Source organism: Vulpes lagopus, chromosome 12 (genome assembly GCF_018345385.1).
Source record: "Vulpes lagopus strain Blue_001 chromosome 12, ASM1834538v1, whole genome shotgun sequence".
Classification (NCBI taxonomy): domain Eukaryota; kingdom Metazoa; phylum Chordata; class Mammalia; order Carnivora; family Canidae; genus Vulpes; species Vulpes lagopus.
Window position 1 is genome coordinate 20,779,616 of NC_054835.1, and position 20,937 is coordinate 20,800,552.

General features: G+C 54.2%; 1 protein-coding gene across 5 annotated transcripts in view; it reads left to right on the forward strand.

Annotated features, from left to right (window-relative positions):
* Positions 1 to 6,148: 6,148 nt before the first annotated feature.
* RHBDL3 (rhomboid like 3) overlaps positions 6,149 to 20,937 on the forward strand; it is a 47,093-nt gene continuing 32,304 nt past the window's right edge. For 3 of the 5 annotated variants that reach the window (XM_041726587.1, XM_041726589.1, XM_041726591.1), the window contains exons 1-2: positions 6,149 to 6,332; positions 7,833 to 7,856. In XM_041726587.1, coding sequence (XP_041582521.1) covers positions 6,222 to 6,332; positions 7,833 to 7,856 — 135 coding nt within the window. In that variant the 5' untranslated portion in view covers positions 6,149 to 6,221. The remainder of the gene's footprint in view (positions 6,333 to 7,832; positions 7,857 to 20,937) is intronic. The other 2 variants (XM_041726588.1, XM_041726590.1) reach the window with 1 other exon arrangement.

The window sequence follows — 20,937 nt, forward strand, 5'->3', positions numbered from 1 at the left end:
TGCACCTTGACAAGCCGCACTTGGACACCCCGATTTAACCCCATCTGGTCGCCCTGGGAGAAGATTGGTAGTTGGGGCCAAGGACACTCATCAGGTTTTTCTCCCCCCATTCACTCTTAAAATAAGAAATTTGGTGAGAGGAGTGGAGACTCATACCTCCTCTGGGCCCAAGTGTCCCTATTTGTAAAATGGAGGTAATTGTACCTATTCTGCTTACCTCAAGAAGGCCAGCTTTTGGGGGATGAAATGGAATGACAAACATAGAAGTGCTTTGACATAAAGGCAGCAGGCATACAATGGTATTTTTATTATGCAGAAGAATCTTTCCTCCATAACATGAAACTCATTCCTCATGGGGGGCTGAGAATAATAACTATGTAATTAGACTTCATGTCATATCAACAGACAAGCTCTGTTTTTCATTAAACAGACATTTGTTTGACTCCTATGGTGTGCAGTGTCGCATATTGTGATGGACGCAAAATTGAACAGGCCATAACCTCTCCTTTAAGGAACTTACATTCTTGGATAAAGAAGATAAAACTTAGAGGAAGGCGTGGTACTTTTGGGCTGGAGGGTTAAGGAAAGGCTTTAGGAAGGAGGGGCATGCAACAGAGAGGTGCACTTGATTGAACAGGCTGCTTCTCAAGGAGACTCGACCTACCTCTCCCATAACCAAAGGTCCCACATTGTGTCAGAGGCCCAACCACAGTCCAGAAGTGGCCCCCTGGGGAGCCAAGCTCTGAGGAGATGCCAGAGAAGGACACCGAGAGCCAGCAAAGCAGCTGATCCTCTCCCTGAACATGTGGTTGGCTACATTTTGGAACCGGGAGAGTTTCCTCTGTGCCTTTCTGAGCTTCGCTTTCGGGAGCCCACGCCTCTCTTTGAAAGGGTTTGGTGTCTGTGAACCTAGACATCTTTCTGTAATGATTTAAGTGACTCGGCAACAAGGGGGCCCTGGCGGGAGTGAGAAAGGAAGAGAGGAAAGGAAGGCAGCGTTGTGCTGTTTGATCTCCAAGACAGCGGGCAATAAGAGAAGAATTTAGGATCCGGGATGGAGGGTGGTTGGATTCCAAGCAGCCGTCTCCTCCCTGAGCAGCGTCCGCTGTTTGGACTTGCAGGCTTCAAACAAGACTGGGGGATTCCTGGAAGACAAAAGAATTCAGGGCTGGGGCTTGGATCTCAGTCAAAAATAACTTATGTCTTCATCTCAGGCAAGCAAACTGGCGGCAGCTCAGGGCTGTTTGCAGGTTTCTCAGAAGATCGCAGCTCCACGTGGTGAGAGGGGACTATGGGGTCAATTTGGGTTTGCTTTGGGGAGAGAAAGGGCCTTGTGTGGTTCATGCCTGACTGAGGGAGACCTAAGAATGGGAGACTGTGTTGGAGAAGAGGCCTAAGCCAGAGAAGTTCTGGAGAAAATCACCCCCACCCACCCCTCCACCCACCCCACCACCCCCTCCATGCCCCACTGCCTGTTCACCCCCTCCTCTGCGCTGCCATTTGCTTTGGGGGTAATTACAGCCCTCACTGTTCCTTCCCTGGCTTCTCATTAGCTCATGTGGTCCACAAACTCCTTGGCTCCCCTTACCTTGCTTCCCTCTCCCAGTTGTTCCCCCTGCCTTTCCGAGCTCGCCACCGGCAACCCACTGTCCTAGCCCCCAGGTTCAGAGCATCCCATCCTTAAAAACTACTCCTCCCTCTCTTGGTGGGTGTACATTAGAGACTCAGCCCCCAAATAGCTCTTCCTCTTCCCTCCTTCCTTTTCTCACTGAGCTGTAATCAGAGGATTATCTGATTTTCTCCTGGGAGGCCAAGGCCTGGGTCTTACTCCCTTTGTATTCTCAGCACCTCGGCCAGGGTCTGGCAAATAAGGGACACTTGCAATGTGTTAGTTGAATTGCGCTCTTGAGCTGCTGCCAACTTTATCTAAAATGCTGTTCCAGTTAGAAGCTATCACTGCCTCCCCATTGCCCCCTGGGCGAGGGCTGAGAATACAAATACAATACAAATACTGCCTCCCCGTTGCCCCCTGGGCGAGGGCCCCTCCCTCAGCTTGGCACTCAAGGACCTCTGTGACCTGGTTCTCAGCACCTGGCCGTGTGGTTGTTCCCAACACAGTCAGTGGCTCTCTGCACCTTTGCTGTGGTGATTCCTTCCATCCAGAAACCCTTCTACACTGTCTACCCTAAAGCTGCTCCATCTTTCAAGGTTCATCTCTTAACTGAGCTCAAACTACTCTCCCTCAGGCTCCTCTCCTGTGCCGCAACACTCCTAAGAGTGTCTTGTTAGGAACTGTAAGGGAGGTCCGGGGTGTAGAGCACTTACAAAATGAAGAGCAGGGTACCAATCAGTGCCAATTGGCCCTTGTTTGCTGTTACCTCCCACCAGACCTAGGGTTCTCTGAGGGCAGGGCCCTCGTACAGTCATCTACAGGTGCCTGGCACATGACAGCCATTCATCGAAAGTGAGCAGGCACCAATGCCCATTCCCTCCTCTGTCTGCAGAGTGGCACTGAATGTGCTGGTCCTCAGGCTGTCCTAGGCTGGAGTGGCCCAGAAGCTATCAGATAGCCTGGCCACTCCCATCCCTCAGAGGGAGTCCCACTGCCCCCTGGGCAGCGAGGTGTACCTAGCTGCAGATTCCCAGGGGCCGAAGGGTGAAATAGGCTGGCTGATGAGGCTGAGGCTACCATGAAGTCTAAAGGGGAGAGTAGATTGTTACAGCCCACCTCTGAAGCCAGAGGGCCACTCTCCTTCCAGTGGGGGCCAGGGAAAGGGAAGCAGTGTCCTGACTGGAGGCTTCTGGTTAGCAGTTGGGAATTCTTTTCTAGGATACTTTTGGTGCATGCATGTGGGTGCAATGTTCCTAGGGCAGACAGAGAAACAAGACGCCCTCCCCTAATTGCTGCTGTGCTCATGACCCCTTCCCTGGATGGCATCTCCCATCTTCCTATGCTCAGGCCAGTCTCCTCCTATCTTCCATGTTACAGCCGAAGGAAGTCTCTTTTTTTCTTTTCTTTTTTTAAAGATTTATTTATTTGAGAAAGAGAGAAAGCAAGAGTGAGCACACAGTGGGGAGGGACAGAGGCAAAGGAAGAGAAGGATTTAATCAGACTTTGTGCTGAGTGTGGAGCCTGACGTGAAGCTCAATCCCAAAACCCTGAGATCAGGTCATGATCTGAAATGAAGAGTCTGATACTCAACTGATTGTGCCACCCAGGCACCCCTGGAAAGGTATTTATTTATTTATTTATTTGAGAGAAAAAGAGAGCATGTGTGTGAACAGGAGAGGGGCAGAGGGAGATAGAGAGAGAGAGAGAGAGAGAATCTTAAGCAGATACCATGCCCACCATGGAGCCCAACATGGGGCTGGATCTCACCCGCCTGAAATCATGACCTGAGCCAAAAATCAAGTCAGATGCCTAATTGACTGAGCCACCCAAGAACCCCCAGAAAGATCTTTTAAATTATTTCTCTGCTGATCACAGTCCTTCTGTGCCTCCCCATAGACCTTAGGTAAAGTCTAAGCTCCTTTCTCAGGAAACCCACAGCCCTTTGCACTGTCCCTTCCAGGCTGGGCTCCTCACAGGAAGCACCCTGCCCTCATGGCCAGCCATGCCAGGTTCCTTATAATTCCCCTGCCATACTACATTGCTTCACAGGCCCAGCCTGTGCCTGGGCTGTTCCCTCTGCCTAGAATGCCTTCTCTTCAGGTTTCTCATTTTGCTTTGTTCTGGGGACATTTCCTTTAGCAAGTCTTCTTAGACCCTCAAGAAACCCATCCTTTGGGTTTCTATACTCCTTTGGCCTTCCCTGGCTGTCACCTCCAGATAAATACTTTCTGGAGGGCAGGGTCCAGACCCTATTTATTTCTATATTCCTGAAGCTCTGCCACTGGCACTCAGTAGGAACTTAGTAAAAGTTTAGAGTACCGGGGCACCTGGGTGGCTCAGCGGTTGAGTGTCTGCCTTTGGCTCAGGGCGTGATCCTGGGGTCCTAGGATGGAGTCCTGCATTGGGCTCCCCGCAGGGAGCCCACTTCTCTCTCTGCCTATGTCTCTGCCTCTCTCTGTCTCTCATGAATAAATAATATCTTAAAAGTAAATAAAAATAAAAAATAAATGTTTAGAGGATGGAGCCTGCTGAGGTCCCTTCTACCTGAGGGTAGTACAGCGTTGGCACTGCTGATAAGAGGTGCCCCTGGGCTGAAGAAACTGAAGGGGACCTGGGGTCAGAACACTGCCCAGGGCTGCTGGGCATCTTGGCAGAGTGGCTAAAGCCTCTCTAAGCCCTTCTTCCCCTCACCCCACCCCAGGCTTCCTGGACGACTTGTCCAGTCCCAGAGATCCGAGTCTAACACAGCCAGCCCCCAGACAGGTCATGTAAATGATATCCAGAGGGTGGGGAAGAGGCAGTGATATTGACCTCAGGGCCCCATGCTTCCTTTTGTCCTTCTGGGCTTCTTTCCCCAAAGAAGTAGGCCTCTCTTCTGTCCCCCTGAAGGCTGTTTTCAAAATCACACCCTAGGCAGACAGTTTTATTTACAAGGAAATCTTGGCAGGATCTTGACTTGTTAGTAGAGTAGGGATGGGGGAGGGTGGTGAGAAACAAAAATAGTTGAAATGATCACACTTTCTGAAACCGAGATGAAAATTGGTGTCTGTAGCAAACTCACCTAATTAGAACGGAGTTAATTTTCTCCTCTGTGTTTAAGGGGAATAGTCATTATCGGGTGAGATGGTCACAGGTTGGATTCTGGGGTTGGGGTTGTGTGTCTGCTTTATGATGATGTGAGCATTAAATGCAACTTTCACCGATGGAAGAGTGTCCCTTTCTGACAGGAGGGTGGGGGGGGGGTGGGAGCAAAGGCCAGTGAATAGGTGGGTGTTGGGTGATGGGAAGACGACTGGAAGGGGACTGAGTGACCAGGAGTGAGTCCCTGGGCCTCCTGGGAGAGAGAGATGGCATTTGTCCCAGTCGACCACTGGACCAGTTTGCAGGCAGAGCCTCTGCTTCTGGGAGGCAGTCTCCTGGGAGCACTTTCCTGCAGGGAAACAACACCCTGTTCCTCTGATCTGACTTCATTACTACTTGCTTTAGTTTCTTTACCTCCCCTCTCCGCTTTGGGCGGTTTTCTGGGCTTGCCTCTGTCAACCAGGTCAAATGCAGCAGGGCACTGTCACAGAGCTCTCTTGTAGGGAGGACAAGATTGAAGATTTGGGGTCCCCGCCGGCCATCTCTGACTTCTCCCATCCCCGAATTACTGGGCGTCTCTGGACCTCCAGGATCTGAGACCAAAGGGAGGGGAAGCGAGATGGAGGGTGTTCAGGATCCAGTCCTCCCAGCATCCCGCCCCCAATTCACTCCCAGTTAACCCCGACATGGCCAACTTACTAAAGCCTCGCCCCTGCCTCCTTCACGCCGCTGCAGTCTCCAAGTGGTCGTTAACCCGGTGGGTCCTGGGGGTGGGCACGGCCCCATCCGGGCCCCGAGAGCGTCCCGGCCCGGGCTGCAGGCCGGCGGGAGCGCAGCACTGCCCCGCGCCCAGCTCCCCGCGCCCAGCTCCCCGCGCCCCGCGCCCCGCGCCCCGCGCCCCGCGCCCCCACCCCGGGCGGTGCGGCCACTCGCCCGCCCGCCCCGCCGCAGCCCGGCCCCCGCCCCTCCCGGGGCCGCGCCGCCCGGACCGAGGTGGCTCCGGCGGTGGCGCCCGGGGGCTGGGGACCGCGGTCCCGGGAGCAGCCCCGCCCCCGCCCCTGCCCGCCCCGCCCCCGAGGAGTCCGCGGGGAGGAGGAGACTCGCGCGCAGAGCGGGGGCCGCGGGGGGCGGGAAGGGAGCGCGGGGAGCGCGGGGAGCGCGGCGAGCGGGGCCGGGGCCGGGGCCAGCCCAAGGGCGCCCTCGCCGCGGAGCCTGGCGCGGGGGCGGGGGCCGGGGCGGGGGCCCGGGCGGGGGCCGGCGCGGCCGCGGCGCGGAGAAGTTTGGCGGCGGGAGGCTGGGCGTCCCGCGGCGGCGAGGCGAGGCGAGGCGAGGCGGCGGCAGCGGCGGCGGCGCGGGGGCCGGGGCCATGGGGGCGGGCGCGGGCGCGGGCGCGGAGGCGGAGGCGGAGGCGGAGGCGGAGGCGGCGCGGCGCGCTCAGAGCCCCCGGAGCGGCGCGGCCGGCGCGGCGCGAAGTTAGCCCGGCGCCCCGGACGAGCCCGCAGCCGCCCGCCCCGGAGCTCGCGCCGGCATGGGCGAGCACCCCAGCCCGGGCCCCGCGGTGGCCGCCTGCGCCGAGGCGGAGCGCATCGAGGAGCTGGAGCCCGAGGCCGAGGAGCGGCGGCCCGCGGCGCCGGAGGACGTGAGTGCCCCTTCCCCGGCCCCGGCAAACTTTCTGGGGGGCCCGGAGGGGGAGCTGCCCCCGCCCCGCCCCGCCCCCGCGGGGCAACTTGGAGGTTTCAAGGTGACGCGGGCGCGCCCGGGATTGGCCGGGTCCCCGCGGGCGGGAGGGGGCGGAGGGACCGGTGTCCCCCAGGCGCGCGCCACCCCCGCTCGGGCTCGGGCTCGGGCTCGGGCTCGGGCTCGGGCTCGGGCTCGGGCTCGGGCTCGGCGGCTTCCCCGCGGGACGCAGCCCGGCCGCTGCGCAGGGGGCCGGTCGGCCGCGGAGCCCTCTCCCCGCGGCTGGCGCAGTGCCCGGGACACGGCGTTTGCCCGCAGAGGCGGCCGCGTCGCAGCAGGGACTCCCCCCCCACTCGCGACCTGCGGGCCCCCGGGGCCGGGGAAGCAGCGAGCGCCGCAGAGTCCGCGGAGCCTGCCGCGCCGGCCGGTCTGGCCACCGCCTTCCTCCCCTCGGAGTGGGCAACCTCCCGGCACCTGCCCCGGCGCGGCACGCACCGCAGTGCTAGGCGGCCCCAGCCCCGAACCCGGCCGGAGGACGGGCAGTGCCGGGAGTCCCAGGCCGGGTCTAGTGCCAGCGCCGGTCCGCGGGGCGAGGGTGGGGAGGGGCTGCCCCAGAGGGCTTCCCTGCCGTCTGCCGCCGGAGCCTCCTTCCCTCTGGCCCGGGGAGCCCTGGGAGCTGCAGTTGCTTCAGCTACTCGCTCCTGAGGTTAACCTGCAAGCAGCGGTGACGGACTGGAGACTCTGCCCTGCCCTGCCCTGCCGTAGCCCTCGGTCAGGGTAGGGAAACGGAGTGAAGCCAGGACCCTAACCCACAGCGAAGGAGCCTCAGGGGAGCTTCACCTCTTCCCTCCCCTTTGGCTGCCTGGGTTAAACCCCTCACCTGCTCCTGGCCCCAAGCCCCAGTACCCGCCCCTCTCATACATGGGGCACTTAGACCCAGCCTTGGGCACTCCGGAGACCCCTCCTCCCAAACTGCAGGCAAAGGTTAGTGTTTATTCAGGGCTGAGTTGTCCAGAGTAGGGGTCTCTGGCCCCCGCGAGCTCAGGCTATTGCAGCAGGGGGTGCGCTCCCCGGTGTGGGAGTAGACGTGGACACAAGCTTTAGGCAGAACTTATTAGAGGCCCTTGGACAGAGTTGGGCGCCTTTATTTAGTAATTGTTGAGAATCCCCCTCCTTCAGCTTATTCCTCCTCCCGCCTGTCTCCAAGAGAGGGACAACCCCCCCCCCCACCTCAGTTCCCTCTCTTTGCTTAGTGCAGCCTCATTTGGGGAGCTCTTCCCAGGTTTCCCCTGGTGTCTTGCGGGTTCCTGAGTCTGGGGAGCAGATGGGAGGCTATGCCAGAAATATCAGGGGGCTAGAGAGACCTTGGTGATAAGTGTGTGTTTCTCTCTCTCTCTCTCTCTCTCTCTCTCTCTCTCTCTCCCCTCTTCCTTTTCTTCTGCATGGCCTCCCTCTCTACCAGCACTGGAAAGTCCTGTTTGATCAGGTACGTGAGCAGTTAAATCCCCCCACTTCCTTCCAGCCCTCCCCACAATCAGTCTCCCTGCTTGCGTGGGCTTCCCTAGCTCCGCACTCCCGAGACGGTGACGTTGGGGGGGAGGCGTGGCTTAGTGCATCTCTGAAACTGATCGACAGGGCTCTCCGCGGCTCTCCAGGTTCCAGGAGTAGGCGGTGGGCTCCCCTGAGAGATCCTTCCCTGCCTCCTCCTCCCAACTCGGCCTCACCAGAGCTGGGCTTATACCATGTAGAAATTGCACAATAGGTATTGGAAGCCTGGGACATTCCCCGTATGCCTGGGGAGACCGCAGCCGGGACTGGGGAGGTGGGGGAAGGGCTTAGGTTAACATCCCGTTAACATCTCCTCCTTTACCTCCACCTTCAAAGATCCCTGGCCACCACTGAACTCAAACCTCTGCTGTCCTTGGGGGGTGACTCACAGTTTGAGCTCTTTTGAAAGCTGACTCTAACTTTGCGGCAGGGGTGAGAGAGTTCTGTGAAATAGTGTGTGATTGTTTGCAACGCCTGGAGTCTAGATGTGCGGAATGGTGTTGGGAATGCCAACTTTGGAATCTGTTGGTGGACATTTGACCTTCAGCAAGGAAACAGTTTCTTTGTTGCTTAGTACCGGTGCTAAGCGCTTATGTATATTTCCCTCTCCATTCCACGACGATGCAGAGGAGAGGAGGCCAGGGATGTCCCAGCACAGGGGAAGTGGTGAGTGCTGTGGTCCTGCAGTGATGTAAGCATGATTGTGCCATGAAGTATGTGCAACTTTAAGAGCCCTGCTGGGTTGGAGGAGAAGAAGCTGAGGAAGTAGCTTGGACCAGACCTTATCCTATTGTAGGCAGTGGGGTGTTGGAAAAAAAAAAAAAAAAAAAACCCTGACAGCTTGGGCTTCAGACAAATTTAGTGTGAGGAACCTACCAAAGGCTGGTCCCCAGGTGGTCCTGAAAGCTGAGAAGTCATGGCAGGCCAGAGGCGGGGCTTGGGGGGTGTCATCCACCTTAGCGGGAGTTTTGGCTGTGGTTTGGGGAACATCCACCGGCTCCTGTCCCAGTGGGGTGGCGCATCTCTCCCTCTGCTCCCACGGGACACCCACTCTCCCTCCAGTTCCTAAGAGCACAGCAGCTGCTGGCCTGCTGCCCTGAGGCAGGAGGGGCCGTCTGCTGCCACGGTACTGCGACCAGCAGGCTGCCAGCCCTTCACACCTCCTGCCAGATTTAGAATCAGAACCTAGAACAAAGTGTATCGTTTCTTTTCCCTCTGTGTCTTTCTCATTTGATTAATTTTCTGTGTGTGTTTACATTTGAAAAGGAACTATTTGGGTGAATGGAGGAAAACTTTTAGTAGGAAGAATTTGGAGCAGAGAGAGGAGAGAACATGTAGCAACTAATATTCTCTGGTGGTCTGGGAAATCCATTTTCTGTGTTGCCCACATCCCACAGGGGGGTCCCTAGTGTCACAGAGAGCATCTCCCTGCCTCTAGAAGGGCCCACCCAGAAACCATGCCAGACAGACAAAATAAATTCTAGGGAAGAAACTACCAAAGTACTCCAGGCAAACCATTTTTTCTCACAGTGAGTTCAGCCTTATGTCTATTCCCCATCTGTCATGTGACATTAGAAGCCCATTTGTGGGGGCTCATGGGTGGCCCAGTTGGTTAAGTGTCTGACTCTTGGTTTTGGTTCAGGTCATGATCTTGAGGTCGTGGGATCCAGCCCCACATCAGGCTCCATGCTCAGTGAGGAGTCTGCTTGTCCCTCTCCCTCTGTTCCTCCACCTACTTGCATGCACTCTCTCTCTAAAATAATAAATAAATAAATATTATTTTATTTTTTAAAATTTAAAAAAATATTTATTTATTTATTCATGAGAGACGTAAAAAGAGAGAGAGAGAGAGAGAGGCAGAGACACAGGCAAAGGGAGAAACGAGCCTGATGTGGGACTCGATCCCGGGTCTCCAGGATCAGGCCCTGGGCTGAAGGTGGTACTAAACCACTGAGCCATCTGGGTTGCCCAATATATATATATATTTTTTTTTTTTTAAGGAAGAAGCAGCCCATTTCTGTCACCTTCCTTTCTATGGGTGATTTGTGTTTAAGGAGAGCTGAGCTGCTCCTGAGCGGGGCTTGAGCTCTGGTAGAGATCCAGTGCCTCTGTGTTCCTTGCCCCTACTTCGTGAAGCTGCCCTTCTACCATTCCCCAGTATGCCAACTGGAGAGTAGGTATGAAGCTTCACCAAGGAGCGTGCAACTTCAGGATCCAAGGTTATTCAGAACTTGGAAGGGTTTTCCCCTTGCCTCTTCCTGTGGGCCTGCTTAAAGATAGGACTTGGGGATTGGGGAACTTGGTGCATTTAGGACTGAATATTTGACTGGGGGTTGAAGTAGCCCCCAACCACCTCATACAGAAATAGACAGCCCTGACCAGTCAAACTGTTGTCAGTGGGGTAGGGTTCATGACACCTGTCTGTCGCTGCAAGGTGAGGTGTTCCTCTTTCAGAGGTTGATGGAATGAGAAGCTGGCCCCAGTACATCCTCCTTTCTTTCCTTGGTCAAGGGAACAGCAGTGATCACCCAGTTTCAAACTGGAACCTGTTGGAACTTCCCCCCAGGCTTTAGGAATGGCATTGTACCCATTGTTCCCTCTGCTGTCTGGTTCTTCAGCACATAGACTAGCTTTCACCCAGCCTGAAGTTAATTAAACCCCAAGAACTAGGGATGCCTGGATGGCTCAGGGGTTGAGCATCTGCCTTTGGCTCAGGACGTGATCCTGGGATCCAGGATCTAGTCCCACACTGGGCTCCCCTCCAGGACCTTGCTTCTCCCTCTGCCTATGTCTCTGCCTCTCTCTGTGTGTCTCTCATGAATAAATAAATAAAATCATAAAAAATACAAAAACCCAAGAACTAGAAGTCATGACCTTAGCCTGTTGGTCTGATGTGGTCACCCCTCAACTAAATAGGATGCCTTTTGTGGGAGTTGGAAGTGGAGAAAACAGGTGACCCCAGTCCTGTGGAGGTTTACCTCCCTCCCCCTTCCCTCTTGTGGGAATTTGTCTTTCCTGCTCCAGCAGGAGAGTAGCATGCCATCCATCTTCACCCCACCCTGGACTTCTTCCCCTTGGATCTCAGAAGTTGTAGCAGGCAGGAAACCTGCACGTCATTACTTCAACCCCCAGACATTCCATATGCTTTGTTTCCTATTTCCACTTCTGCTTGAGGGAATTATCTTTTCATATGCTTGGGATCTTAATGGTTTTCCTAAGTATTAGATTTTAAAGTTACCTAAATATGAGTCTTGTCATGGTGTTATATCGTGGTTTTATGTCTTACTTTTCGACAGTTGAATTTGCTGAGCTTTTCCTTCATGATTCCTTCTTTTGCTTTGGACTCAAGACAGGCTTCAACCCTCTTTATTTAAAAAAAATTTTTTTTAATTTTATTTACTTATTTATTAAACAATTTCTACTCCCCACGTTGGGGTCAAACCACGACCCTTAGACCAAGAGTCTCACACTCTTCCGACTAAGCCAGCCAGGTGCCCCAGTCTTCATCCCTTTTTAGATCTTACAAATACGCACTTCTATTTCCTACCAGTTTTTCTGTGATTGAAGAAGTCATCTGGCCCTTTACTCCATCCAGACATTTTTCCTATCCAGTTATGCCAACACTTATTAAGAAACACTTACTTTAATGTGTTCGGAAAGTTTTATCACTTGGTAAATTTTTATACGTGGTTCTGTTTATTTCTCATCTATTGCCCTGATATTTGTAATTTTGCACAAGTAATGTGCCCTTTGGTCCTGGCTTTATGCTGTTCCACAGGCTCTTCTTCTTCAGGTTATGCTTTGATAGTCTCACTCTTTGTCCCTTCCTGACCCCAGGGAGGTGCCCTCAGGGATCAATTCTAAATGTGCTACAACCAGCACACAGAGCAACTTAAGATAGCCTGCTGGGTACAGGACCCTGGATTTGGAGTCAGAGAGACCTGGCTTCGAACCTTGCTGACTTTGTGACTGGGGCCAAGTACATTAGCTCTCAGCCTCAGTTTCCTCATTTGTAAAACAAGGATGGTAATCTTGAACTCCAAGGACAACTGTGGGAATGAAACCAAAGTGGAGACTCTTTACAATGTCTGATACCGAGTGGACATTCGACAGCTGTCTCTTAACTGGCAATCAGAATTTGCTGGAAGAAGCATAGGGCTGCTTCTGAGATCCAGACCCCCACAGGGAAGGCAGTGGCCTCTCTAAACTGGCTCCTTCCCAATCCAGGCTCCTGGAAAGAGAGCCACTTCTGAGCCCAGAGGATTTTCCTGCTTGCTTTCCCCAAGTGTCTCCCCTGATGGTCCCCTTCTCTCGAGCCTGGGGTCTTCCCTGAAGCCCCCTGAAGAAGCCAGCTTGATAGGGTTGACCCTGAAGCCCAGTTCATTTGCAGTTCTCCTGCAAGCTGGCTTAAGTTGCAGGAGCTGAAAAAAAAAAAAGGTTCAGATGGGACCACTGAATGGATTAGCGAGAGGTCACAGAGGAAATAACTGCCACAGAGACAGGGCATTGATGGCAGCCCCCCCCCCCCCCAACACATGATTAGCCAGCAGAAAGAGGTTCCCAGAGAAGGACAAAGCCATGGGTTTGACTGGAGCTCTTGCTTAGGCTCTGTACCTCCAACCCCTTATCAGGTGGCCTCCAGGCCCTTGAGGCCATGGATGTCCCTTTACCACAAAGCCAGCTTTCTTATTCTGATCCTGCCCCAGTGACCCTGGCACTCATGCTGAATGAACCCTTTTATCCCTGACCACACCCAGAAATACATTTGATGGCAGTTGAGCAATGAGGTCAAGGGATCTGAGATTGTATGTTGCTTGCCACACGACGGGCACACATGTGTTCAAGCAGATGACGCGTCAGACTGGCCCCGCCTGTGTTATTTTGGGTTCAAATGTCTTCCCCACAAGCAGGCCCTGACTGTGGGGCTGCCTTGCTCATGCTGGCCACTCTGGGGCTGCTACCACCTCGAAGACCTAATAGGTTAGTAGAAGGTTGGTGGAAGCATCGTATCCAATCTGCTCATTTTGCAAACTCAGAAACAGAGGTGAGTGGCCTTCTGAGATCACTTGGTGCAGTCGTATCAGAGCTGGGACTAGAGCCCGGTTCTGTTCCCCTCTGACCTGTGTTCCCGCCACCAGGCCTTGCAGACTTCCATTTGCTTACTTAGTGCCCTGAGTGACTAGGGCAGAGGAGAGTTCACACATCTGGCTCCAGTCCCAGTTCTGCTCTCAGCTGTGTGGCAACAGGCAAGCCTGGTGACCTCTCAAGCTTCTGTTGTCCCATCTGTCTGCTGCCTAGAATACCACCGTTCCCTCAGGGTTGGGTGAGGCCCAGGAGCTAGCATGTATGTAGCACTTGGCACAGTACATAGTGAGCCCTGATAAACATGGCAGTCGTGTCATGTTACTGGAATTTAAGAGAATTGATGCTGTTTTCAAAAGAACCTCTGACATGTAATAGCTATAGGTGGCCAAAGTGTCCAGGTCCCCAGGCTAGGGTTCCTTCTACCCTATTGAGCTGGCTTCTTCAGGACAGGAGCTGGAAATCCACATTCCTTCTGAACTTTCCATAGGGAAAGAAGAGAAGCTTTGGGACAAAGGCTGCCTGGGATGGGGGTGACGCTCAAGTGTCCCCTCTGCTCACCGGCTGGATGCTTGCATGGCTGAGGGTGCAGGGCCTGGCCATCAGTGACTACAGCCCAGAGCCAGCTTCCTCTGCCTGGTGGTCCATTTGGCAGTTCCTAGTGGTCTTCTGTGTTACGGAAATGGGCCCACGTGTACCTTGAGTTGTGAACAGCCAGGGGTAGCCACCATCTCTGTCTCACCAGCTTTTCTGAAGCAAGTTACAGGTTTGAGTCAGTAAATATTTCTTTGAGAGAGCAAATATTGAGTGCCTACTGCATGTACATACGTCCTTCTCTCCTTTTGATCTTTCAGAAGCTCTGTGAAGTGAGTAGTACTATCCCCTCTTTACAGAGGAGGAAGCTGAGGCCCAAGAGGGTGGGGCTTGCCCAGAGACACAAAGCAAATGAGGGTCCTCTGCAGAAGGGGTTATCTGTAGTTTGTCCACAAGGCTTCGGGTGGCTTCTGAAACAGGGTGGAGGGCCCCAGGAGGTGAAAATGTTTGGTGACCCGTTTGTGCTACCTGCCTGGCTCCCACTCCCCTGCCTCTTGGATCTCTCAGCCCTCTCTTTTCTGAGGAATGAGGGACCCTTCTGTGGCTTCCAAGAGAAGCAGTAGGAGGAAATGGGTTTAGGCTGAAGGGAGGGATGGGGCAGTTGTAAAGCCCCTGACCCTTGCTGGGACCCAACCCCACCCCTCCCTGCCTGTGGCTTCCCCTCTGGGCTGGGATGCCTGCCTTTGTGGCCATGACTCAGCTTTAGTCCCTAGGCCGCTGGGATGGCTCTGCCTGGATGAGTCAGCGCAGGCAGGGCAGTATGTCCGCTCCTGGGGACCCAAGGGACCTGCCTCTGAGTCCCAGCCCCCAGCTGCCCTCTCAGAGTCTCTAAGGCCTTCCTTGGGGGGCTCTGAAAGAGGACATGCAGGGGCTTCCAAGCGACTCTCAGGGTGGAAAGAGACAAAGCATGGAGGAAAGAGCCAGCACCCACCCCTCATTGCCCTCCTAACCCCAGCTTCCTGCATGGGAGTTGGGGGGAGCTTGAGCGCTCTTCCCCTCCAGCCCAGGTGTTGAGAGAGTTGGGTGGTTTTGGAAACATGCCCATTATCCAGCAACTCAGCCTGGATTCAGGCCAGGATACCCGCTTCTCTGCTAAGGGAAAGGTGTTCTAGCTCCCCAACCAGCCTGCCAGCCTCAGAGCCAGATTCAGCTGTTTGACTTATGGGGAGGAGGGATGCTCAGGAGCCCATATGGGGCTTCTGGGAGAAACCTCTTGAAAAGGATGAGCTGCCTCCCCCCTAGACCCCTCCTCTGGCAGCTGAAAGAACAGAAATAATACAGCTGGGAATCCTAGAATCACAGAAGCTTCTCTAGCTGTCGGAGGCCTGGCTTGCCCAAATCCCAGGGGAGCACAAGGGTCCCTTGTGTGTCCATGTGGGGTGACCCAAGGACAGGAGGGTCAGAACTTGGGCTTCAGGAACTGGTCTCTCTTCTTCCCAGGGAGGCTTGATGTCTGAAAATCCACTCCAGCCCCAGCTTGAGCAAGCCAGATGGTGCCCCACTCCACTCACTGGGAAGGCCTCTGGACTAACTATTTATCTCTGTGTACCTCAGTTTCCAAATCTGTTAAATGGGATTAATCACACTCACTCTAGATTTGGTGTGAGAATAAAAGAATAAGAAAAGAAAAGGAATATAAGGACAAATATCTTATTAAGATATTTGTGAAAAATCTGTATTTCAGAGTCAGGGGGAGAAGTCAGGGACTGATGTGAGATGTGAGGGGATTTTCTCTATGGGGAGAATTAGCATCCTCATTTGCAAGGGAGGAGAACCAGAGGAGAAAGCTGCTACCCCCATAACTTCACCTCCTGACCTCAGCAGCTGCACGCCTGGACCTAATTTATGGGGCAGTCAATATCCATAATGGGCCAGAGTCCCCTGGTGGGCTCTGCCTGTTGGGTGGGGACAGCTCTGCTGAGCCATAAGCCCCTGAGTAGCCTCGTTAATTCATCTCTGCTCAGAAGCCGGGTAATGATGCAAGGAAAAGCAGATGAGGCTTGGTAACAGTTCCCAAAGTGGGAGGGGCAGCTCCCTGTACTTTTCCCTGCCCCTCGCATGCATGCCATGTGGTCACTTCCCAGGGCTCATTCTGTCTTGGAGGGCAGTGAGAAGACACTGGGGCCAGTGTTCCCTAGATCCAGGTCCCAACCTTCCAGAGTGGAGGGGTCTCCTGGTCTCTACCAGGATGGCATTCCAGGTGCTGCCTTCGGAGTCCTTAAAGGTACCCACACCCTTCACTGACCTCCTGGGCCTCTCTACATCAGGGAGAGGGGGTGGGTTGTCGTGGGAGCAGGAAGAGAATTCGAGTGCTGGGAATAGGGGCCAGACGTGTAATTGTCCTGGAAATGCAGTTTGTCCAATTCACACATGCATAATAGATATAAAATAAGTACGTGCCTTTCTTTCCCTTACGCTTCACTGCTGCTGGGTAAACTCTGAAGCCTTGGCCCAGCTCCCTGGCTGGCGGCAGGAGGTGGGGATGGGGACGTGGCGCCGCTGTCCTGGGTGCTGACCAGGCAGATCCTGGCTCCCGCAGGGCTGTTCCCGGAGAGCTCAGCCCAGCCTTCCCTTAGGCCAATCCCTGATTCTTATGCCTCTCCCTCCCAGGCAGGGCAGCGTCCCCCTCAGCCCTTGGGTTGAGGCCTGGGGCCTGCAGACTTCTAACTGCTGGAGGCCTCCAGACACAGTGTCGGCGGCAGACTTGAGGGCCTTTGCTGCTCAGGAAATGGAGATGAAAGGGTGATTTGGAACCATGAACAGAGGGGCTGGGTGCCACAAATGGAAGAAATGACTCCATGGACTCATGCATTTTCCCCTAAAAGTGTTCTATGGCATGCTGCTGTTTAAAATATGATGCTCAAAGGTCGAATAAGTTTGGGAAATGCCAGGCTGAACAAAACCAGACGGGTCTCTTTGCTGTGAGAATCTCAGTATGATTTGATGCATCAGGACCTTCCAAAAGAGCTTCCCAAACTTATGAGACCTTGGAACCCTTATTTTAGACACCATCTTGGGCCTGGTGTCCCACAAAACACACATGGGGAAACTCTGAGCCAGGGGCTATATTTCATATATAAGACAGGACAAAGACAAGGAAGGGCAAGACTAGGGCAGGTTCCCACGGAGGAGCCCAGGACTGTTCCCATCCTGACCACTAACTCATGCTGTAACCTCGAGCTAGTTTCGTTTTGCTCTCTATACCTGTTTCCCTGTCCAGAAAATGAGGTGTGACGCCTCCAGGCATATGGTTGATCCTTGGTAAATATTTGTTAAATGAACAAAGGTAGGATTGGACTGGAGTCTCTCAAACCATTTTTAGCCATTTTGTCCCAATGATAGGAGAGTGCAGGCCCTGGGCCCCTCACCTGGATTTGAATTTGTCTGCACCAACTACTGGCTGTTCAGACGTGGTCAACTCAACTCTCCACGCTTCATTTTCCCTTCCTGTCAAATGGAGCTTGTAATAGTATTGACCTCAGAATTTTGTTGTGAGAGGTAAATGGGGGACCACCTAATTCATCATCCAGATCAGGACCATTCTGAGGGTGAAAGGGGTGCTGGCAATAATCATGCTCAGGCAGGAGATCTCAGGCAAACCAGGACCTGGGGTGAGCTGAGGTTTCAGTGACGGCCGATACTTAGCAGCCATTCTACATATTTGTAGCTTCTAACATATTCAATCGAGTGTTATGCAGAAGGCCAGTATGTCAAACAGCTTCAGGGTGGGGTCTGCTCAGTAACTCCCTCCCATCCTCTCAAGGGCCTCAGAGCCCCTAAAATTCTGTAGAGCGATTTGAGAACCGTAGAGATTCCTTTCAGCTCTCCTGGACCATAAATTCGGATTCTCCAGCCTGCTGTTCCTCTCCCCACTGTCGCTAGGTCCCTCCGACAGCACAGATATCACCCTCAGAGTGAGTTGCCTCATCCTGATCCCAAATCTCCCATCAGCCCTTTGACCAAGGAGAGAAGGTTGGTTGCCCCCAGGGGCTGTATGGGTTGTGGATTTCTCTTCCCAGCCCCCATTTACATATGGTGTGCTTATATGTACACGGATGGGGATGGACCCCCTTATGTCACCCTAAGAAGGGAGAGTTCCTACCATGTGATTGAAGAGAAACTGAGGCAGCATGGTTAATGATCTGCCCAAGATGGCACAGCAGCTGGGACAGCAGGGTATCTGTGGAAACTCTCCCCTCACTCCTTGCCCCAGAGAGGGGAAGAAGGAGCCCTAAGTGGCCACAGTCCAGAATATGGTGGGTTCTTTTCCCAGGCTGGGTCATGAGGGCATCAGGAAGGGGTCCAGGTCAAGAGATGGGGTATGTGACCGGTGTGTGTGTGTGGGGGGGGGCAGGCTGGGGAAAACTGGCTACCTGGAGGATTAAGGGGCCAGAAGGCTGGGTGGTGCTGGGATTAAATGTCCCTGAGGAGCCTCTGGCAGCTCTTTTCATGGCGGTGGCAGGTGGGCGGAGCCGAGGGAGGGTCTGTGCTCACTCGGGGCCTTTCTCTCCCCCTGCCCCCAGCAACCTCCTCTCTAGGCTGAATGTGGCCTTGGCCTGCCCCCGCCTTCCACAGTGCTGGACCTTATTCAGGAGGCAGCTGCAGGATGCTCCTGACTCCTGGCTCCCTGCTGGGCCCCTGCCTGTGGCCCTTTCACAGCCCTTTCACAGCTGCTCCAACCCCCTACACACACACACACACACACACACACACACACCAGCCCTAGTCCCTGCTGCCTCGGACCCATCCAGCCCAGGCCTCACCCTGAGAGCGACCCACTGCTAAAAGTGGATGAATCCAGGGTGTGGGGCGCATGGCATGTGGGGAGCTTTGGGGCCTTCCACACATTACTAACAAGGAAAATTGCATTTGTAGAGTTGTTTTTCCCCAAAGCTCCAAACCATGGACCCTAGCCCTCATACATGGCCTTTGAAGGAGCCCCAAAGGCAGGAAGTGTGCCCAGGAGGGCCAGCCAGGCCCCCATGATAGGAGTGCTTCCTGCTTCACTTTGAATGAGGTAGGAAGAGTTGGACACTGCGTCCCTGCCGCCCTCGGCCCTGGGGAGCCACTGCCCTGTGTCTGCTCTAACCCGCCACAACCTGAGGGGACGCTGGGCATGCTTGATAGATGAGGCAATTATGCCTTGAGAGGTTTACTCTAAATTATACAAACTAGTTAGTGGCTGGAACAAGAATGGTATTTTGCCTTGCTCCCTGCAGCCCCCTTTAGAAGCCCTCAGTCCTCTTCTGGGGTGAGGGGACCTACTGCTGTCCGCCTTCTGCTTGCTCTCCCTGATTCTCCCCCCCTCCTTTTTTTTTAAGATTTTATTCATTTATTCATATTCATAGAGACACACACACACACACACACAGAGAGGCAGAGACACAGGCAGAGGGAGAAGCAGGCTCCATGCAGGAAGCCCAACGCGGGACTCGATTCCGGGTCTCCAGGACCACGCCCTGGACCGAAGGCCATGCTAAACCGCTGAGCCACTGGGCTGCCCTCTTTCTCCCTTTGTCTCCCTGTCTCTGCCTCCTGCCTGCCCCTGTGCCCCATGCTCACTGTCTGCCTCTGCTCTTGCCCTCATCTTCCCAGGTGGTGGGGCAGAAGGTGTCCTCTGTGCAGCCAGCCCTTCCCTGCCTCTCCCTCCCTGCTAGGCACCCTCCTTCATCCCTGAGGCCTCATTATTAGGGTAGTGATGACCCCCATTGTCTGGCTTGTCTGGCCCTGGCATGAAAGGTAGAGTTTTGGCAGAGAAGGGAGACTCGGCCTGTTTCCAGCTCATTCTCTGTAGTCTGGAGCCTGCCTGTAATGTGCTTGGGGCAGGACTGGAGGGGGGTGGGGGCTCCTGGAGCCACAGGGCAGCCCCTGTCACTAGGACAACAGCAGGGAGCCCTGGAGGGGGAGGGAGACCCGGGGAGCAGGTGGTTCTTTGTCTGGAGCTGGAACAAGGGAGAGGGGCCCTAGCCTGATCCCAGTCCTCCACCTCGCTGCCCTCCCAAGCCTCTGAGGCAGCCCCTGGGAGGGGATTGGTGTTCTTGCTCTTGAATGAGAGGCCACTGAGCTTTCTCCCCCAGACCATGTCAGGAGAGACTCCATGCTGTGGGCATATCTCTGCCCCCACTGCAGTGCTCATGGGGGGTGGTCATGGGGGGAGAGTGGATTTTCCCCAGATTCAGGGTTGCTTCTCCACCTCTACCCCTCACCCCCGTCATAGCCCACCGAGCACAAGGGGCCACATGAGGCCATGCCAGTGAGTCAGGTGGTCTGTGTCAGTCTGCGGGAATTCAAGGGGTCCCAAGCACCCAAGGGAGACCTTCGCTGGCTATCATTGCCCTTTCCTGGTTCAGCTCTCACTTTTTTTTTTTTTTTATTTTTTTTTTAGATTTTACTTATTTATTCAGAGAGACATGGGGGGAGAGAGAGAGAGAGAGAGAGGCAGAGACACAGGCAGAGGGAGAAGCAGGCTCCCTGTGGTGAGCCCAATGCAGGACTCCATCCCAGGACCTTGGGATCACGCCCTGAACCAAAGGCTCAACCGCTGAGCCACCCAGGTGTCCCAAGCTCTCACTTTCTTATCTGAATTATGGGGGGTGGGGAGGATCAGAACCGCTGCCAAGTGTACCACTCTTTCCTGCTTTCAAAATCTGTTTAGGGTGGGCCTGTTAGAGCTGTGGAGCTCCCTCCTCTCCCTCCTCTCACTTCTTTGATCCTTGACTTTGGCTCTGGAGCAGCAGAGCAGGCCCCTGGAGGCTGAAGGTCACAAGCTATCAGTGCTAAGCCACCTGGGTGCAGAATGCTTCTTGGCAGGCATGTCACCTAATCTCTCAGCACTCGTTTCCCTGTGCCTCTATTTCCTTATCTGTAATATGGGGATAGTGATAGGACTTGTTTCACAGAGTTGTCGGGGAGTCAAAGAAATTATACACATCAAGTGTTTAGAGAGGCGTTTGGCTCCATGAAAACAGCAAATATTAGATGTTTTTATTTTTTTTTAAGATTTTATTTATTTAATCATAAGAGGCATACAGAGAGAGGCAGAGACATAGGCAGAGGGAGAAGTAGGCTCCCTATGGGGAACCTGATGCGGGACTCGAATCCCAGGACCTGAGCCAAAGGCAGACGCTCAACCACTGAGCCACCCAGGTGCCCAGGTGTTTTTATTCTTAAAGATCTTTGTGGGGCAGGGAGTCTCGGAGTTTCCTGAAATACTCAGTGGCGTAACGTGCTTGACACAAATAGGTGTCATTCTTGGAACCTGGTATTTGGAATTGAGGGTGGGGACACATGCAAATTTTTAAATAGGCCTCTTTAGGAATGTCATCCCTGAGTTCTGGGAAGAA